At 34.9% G+C, this 5537-nt stretch overlaps 2 protein-coding genes across 2 annotated transcripts in view; one reads left to right on the top strand and one right to left on the bottom strand.

The window, feature by feature from the left end:
* Nucleotides 1–1341, top strand: part of LOC106474831 (arginine kinase-like) — a 19972-nt gene extending 18631 nt beyond the window's left edge. Inside the window, exons 5-6 of the mRNA XM_022403133.1 lie at nt 330–513; nt 804–1341. Of these exons, the coding sequence (XP_022258841.1) occupies nt 330–513; nt 804–949 (330 nt within the window). The 3' untranslated portion in view covers nt 950–1341. The remainder of the gene's footprint in view (nt 1–329; nt 514–803) is intronic.
* Nucleotides 1342–3137: 1796 nt separating this feature from the next.
* Nucleotides 3138–5537, bottom strand: part of LOC106474832 — a 6926-nt gene continuing 4526 nt past the window's right edge. Inside the window, exon 3 of the mRNA XM_013935525.2 lies at nt 3138–3449. Within this exon, the coding sequence (XP_013790979.1) occupies nt 3253–3449 (197 nt within the window). The 3' untranslated portion in view covers nt 3138–3252. The remainder of the gene's footprint in view (nt 3450–5537) is intronic.

Here is a 5537-nt window from a genome sequence, read left to right as displayed (position 1 = left end):
CTGTTCTAGGCTCTAAACGACTCTTGTCTAACTTGTAGACTGATTCCTAACGTACAAGTTACAACTGTTCTAGGCTCTAAACGACTCTTGTCTAACTTGTAGACTGATTCCTAACGTACAAGTTACAGCTGTTCTAGGCTCTAAACGACTCTTGTCTAACTTGTAGACTGATTCCTAACGTACAAGTTACAGCTGTTCTAGGCTCTAAACAACTCTTGTCTAACGTGTAGACTGATTCTTAACGTACAAGTTACAACTGTTCTATGCTGTAAACAACTCTTGTATAACGTGTAGACTGATTCCTAACGTACAAGTTACAACTGTTTTAGGCTGTAAACAACATAGAAGCTAAACTTCCGTTTTCACACGACGGTCGACTGGGATTTCTGACCTTCTGTCCGACGAACCTGGGAACTACCATGAGGGCCAGCGTCCACATCAAGCTGCCTAAACTGTCCAAAGACCGAAAGACTCTGGAACAGGCTGCAGCCAAGTATAATCTTCAAGTCCGAGGTTTGTTTCCTTCGTTGTACAATAGGATATGTCAGTTTTCTTTATGTCAACATTAGTTAAAATCAGGCTAGTTCTAACTACTGAAGAACGAGGCCACGTGTGTTTAGTTTTAATAAAAAATAATACAGACGTGGCTACCTTATCTGAAACAAGGAATATATTTAAATAAATAAAACCGGTACGAACTAAGGAAATCCAAATAATTCCACAAGACCTGTTCAGAATTTGTCGCTGAATAATAAAATACATGATCGAATGGTCAAACTCTTCCATATCTCTGTTGTTCTCAGGTACCCGTGGGGAGCACACGGAGAGCGAAGGTGGTGTTCATGATATATCTAACAAGAGACGATTAGGCCTAACTGAGTACCAGGCCGTCAGGGAGATGCAGGACGGGATTCTCGAGTTGATTAAACTGGAGAGAGCAGCTGAATGATCACCGGCTTCTTTTTATTACTGTTGTTACTGCGTTTAGTGCTAAATTGTTTTAATGATATTGAAAGATTAAGTTAACCCTAACACTTACTATAATTAAGTTAACCCTAACACTTACTATAATTAAGTTAACCCTAACAATTACTATGATTAAGTTTCTAGGCTTCATTTATTATCTCAGTTTCAGAAGACTGGGCCGTATTAGATGGTACAAGGCTTTAAAATTTACTACGTCATTATAAACTACTGTGACGAATCTAGTCAACAGTATTTTCCAATATAATTGAGGACCATCTATAGAAGATGCTTACATTAATAATCAAATCTTTGTTATGCGTCTGTGGTTAACCAGACATGTCTGCCAATAAGTAAATAAAAATTGTGAAAACTATATAAATCACTCTGGTTTGATGTCCAACGGGCTAGCTAGTTATAAAAGTTTGAAATGAGGAAATGGCGTTGTTGTGAAACGGCAACGTTTCTGTTGATACCTTAACTCGACAGGTGCGACGGAATTATATTTTTAATTAGGTTTAAACTAATAATCCAAACAAAGTAGTAATATCTGATCCAAAAAATTTTACACGTAGAAAAACATCCAACCATATAAAAGATCTAACGTGAAATATTTTTTTTTTTTTTATTTACAACACGAATATAAAAATGTAAACCGTAACTCTTTCTTCATCATATCTCTTGCTCTTTGCACACGACCTTAATATTTGAAAGTACAATGTAAATTTGATGGCCGTTAAAACCTGGCGTTGCGATATATTATCAAACGAAAATATAAAGATTTAGGTTAACTTCAAATATCATTTGTAGATGGCAGCATCATCGCTTTTGAACCTTATATTTTTTTAAATCATTCTAAATTAACTGTAATTACGTTGTTCATCTGGTTTTCCATTTCCCTAAAGATGGCTTTATATGCAAAGTAAATACTTAACCTTCAAAAGAAAACAAATATTTTCTATTGATCCGAGAAAACTTCGTTTTGATCAACAACATAAATACCTTAATTCTACGTGTGTTGCTTTCTAGATAGTTTAAATTGAGTTTGTGGATACTCTTCGGTCACAGAGCTTTTATAGCTCTGGATACTCTTCGGTCACAGAGCTTTTATAGCTCTGGATACTCTTCGGTCACAGAGCTTTTATAGCTCTGGATACTCTTCGGTCACAGAGCTTTTATAGCTCTGGATACTCTTCGGTCACAGAGCTTTTATAGCTCTGGATACTCGTCGGTCACAGAGCTTTTATAGCTCTGGATACTCGTCGGTCACAGAGCTTTTACAGCTCTGGATACTCTTCGGTCACAGAGCTCTACTAGTTGTGGTTTATCTGTACCAAAAGCAAATTGTTGATAAACGGTTAAATTTGAGCTGGAATAACTTTTACATACATGATATTCAGCACATAAAAAAACCCTCTGGCTGTGATTACACTGTTTCTTTAAAATAAGATAATCATGAATTATGTACAAAGTGTTACTCGTTATAAACAAAGCTATAATTAATTGTGGTTTTTATTACTTTGTATATATATAAAAAAAAAAAAAAACCTATAATGTGGACAAGTGGGTTATCAGTTCGTGGTTGTTTTAATTACTTGAATAACCTATAATGTGAAGAAGTGGGTTATCAATTCGTGGTTGTTTTAATTAATTACTTGAAAAAAACCTGTAATGTGAAGAAGTGGGTTATCAATTCGTGGTTGTTTTAATTAATTACTTGAAAAAACCTGTAATGTGGACAAATGGGTTATCAATTCGTGGTTGTTTTAATTAATTACTTGAAAAAACCTGTAATGTGGACAAATGGGTTATCAATTCGTGGTTGTTTTAATTAATTACTTGAAAAAACCTGTAATGTGGACAAATGGGTTATCAATTCGTGGTTGTTTTAATTAATTACTTGGTACACAACAAGTTATGGAGTTCTCGTTTTCGGGTTTCTTCATAAAGGTTGCTCTATTTTTCAATCATTACGCAAAACGAAATGTCGATCATAAAACTATTGAACTGAAAAAATCTTAAAATTCACCGCATAGTGATTGTGAAGTTATTATTTCGGACATTAAACCGGTTTGCACCAGGTTTTCTTGTTAGGCCCATCTTGGTAGTTTACACTAACTTTAAACTTTTTCAATATGAGAGCTTCGTGTGTGTGCAAGAAATTAATTCCAATATAATGATTATCACCTTTTATTGTATGATAAATCGGGTAATACAGATAGAGAGAAAGTACTTTATAAACATAATACTTCATTTTCATGGCCGAACAGTTAACTGTGATTGATGTCTTTAAACTATGGCCTCACACCGACGACCTTTGTAACAGCCGGTTGATGTATAGTACGGACAGCAAACCCTGTAACGATGCTTACTGTTGATAGGGTTACACTGTTCATCATTTCTACATAGGTCCCGGACCTGGATGTATGGACAGACCACTTGTCTCCCACCATGCTGTTGAAACTGATTATTTGGACATCTTGATTCTGAGAAAAGAAACGAAAGACATAAAGTGTCAAATGGCATACTTGTTAATTCTGTAAAGTTAATGATATTAACATCAAGATAACTGCAGGTATCGATTATTTTAACAACGCTGACTTGTTAAAATTTAAAGATCGGTTATAACTTGTGTTGTTGTCAACGCTAAAACTAGGCATACTTAGCTCGAAGTAACATTGTGATATTGTGTCTATTCAAAATGAGTTTTGAGATTTTATTTTCGTTCAAAGTCTTGATAAGCAAAACTTCGAAGTAGTTTTCGTATCCTCGAGCTTATCATTGACATCTATTTTAGTGTTCTTGTTGTTGTTTCAGATCCACGTCTTTTTTTTATGCTTTTAATCGAATTTTTAATGGACCCACTTACTAAAGTACTTGAGAATATTGGGGAGTATTGTAATACTAAATCCCTCCACAGATTATCATGTGAAATGGGTGCAAGCTGGCCCTCCGATAGAACTTTGATTCTTGAACTGGCGAGTTGGGTTCGAATCTGTGTCATACCGCAAACTGTTCCCCGAATTTAAAATTTCGGATGCGTTATAAGAGTGAGAGTCTATTTTATATCGTAGGTAGTATGAGCTCCCCTCCCAGTAGTTTAAAATTATGGACGGCGACAGATAGCCTTAGTAGCTTTGCCATAAACTCCAAATAGAACATTTGAAATCACGATATATTCATCAGTTTGGAATAATACTAGTCGTTAATGAAGAGTTCAACAAGAAAGTAAAATGTTTAGAATTACATTAACCGAGTTTGTCCTGGTATATCTGTGTCGTGTATATATAATATATGCATTGTTTTGTAATTTCGGTAAAATCAACTATTCGCATAATAAACACGTTAACAAGACATAAGTAGTGTGTCGTGCTGCCAAAACAACCTGCAGGACACAGTTTGTGTTATTAACAGGAATGATAGTTCTGTATCTCGGACTGTGGTAATCCAAACTAACATATATTTTCAATGGTTGTGCTCTACTGGACTCTTACTTCACATACCAAATTTCAAGGCAATCCATTAAGAAATACCCGAGATATAACATCTCCAATTTTAATTGAGTTTCTTTATATTCTTTGCAAAAGGCGTGATATCTAATCTAAAACACCTTACTCGTAAAGAAAGGTGCAGCCAAAAAAAGGATTGAGTGTACGACTTAAAGGAATGAAATCAAAATTGGTATCTACACTTGTAGCATTGATAATAATTTTACAGCAAATATTCATTGGTTAGTTAGCTGAGCCGTGTATTTTGTTTTACTCAACATCATTCCCGAAGTTGAACAAAAACGCGGCTTGGCTAACTAATGAATGAATATTTACTGTAAAATGTTTACAAATCTCTAAGTGTAGCTACTAGTTTGGCATCCCCAGTGGCACAGCGGTAAGTCTGCGAACTTGCAACGCTAGAATTCAGATTTCGATACCCGTGGTTTGCAGAGCACAGATAGCCCTTTGTGTAGCTTCGTGCTTAATTACAAATAAGCAATAAATAAAACCAGTTTGGCCGCCAATTTTGATTTCATTCCTTTAAGTCGCACGCTCAATAAATTTTTGGCCACACCTTATTTTAACACCCAAGATGTTTTTTTTATTAGATCTATGTCATGTCATTGATAATTTAGATCACAAACATTTTTTTAACGAAAATCAAGAGAATCGGTTAAAAATCCACATCGGTATACACAAATATTTTGGTCAAGTTTGACCGGTTTTCGTTTAATAACTTAGCCTATGTTGCTTATATTTAAGCCAAACTTAAGACCTAACTTAGCCTATGTCGCTTATATTTAAGCCAAACTTAAGACCTAACTTAGCCTATGTCGCTTATATTTAAGCCAAACTTAAGACCTAACTTAGCCTATGTCGCTTATATTTAAACCAAACTTAAGACCTAACTTCGCCTATGTCGCTTATATTTAAACCAAACTTAAGACCTAACTTAGCCTATGTCGCTTATATTTAAACCAAACTTAAGACCTAACTTCGCCTATGTCGCTTATATTTAAACCAAACTTAAGACCTAACTTCGCCTATGTCGCTTATATTTAAACCAAACTTTTTACCAAACTT

This window comes from Limulus polyphemus, unplaced genomic scaffold (assembly GCF_000517525.1).
Source record: "Limulus polyphemus unplaced genomic scaffold, Limulus_polyphemus-2.1.2 Scaffold7741, whole genome shotgun sequence".
Classification (NCBI taxonomy): Eukaryota; Metazoa; Arthropoda; class Merostomata; order Xiphosura; family Limulidae; genus Limulus; species Limulus polyphemus.
Note: the sequence above shows the minus strand (reverse complement) of the source record. Positions and strands in the feature narration are given on the sequence as shown.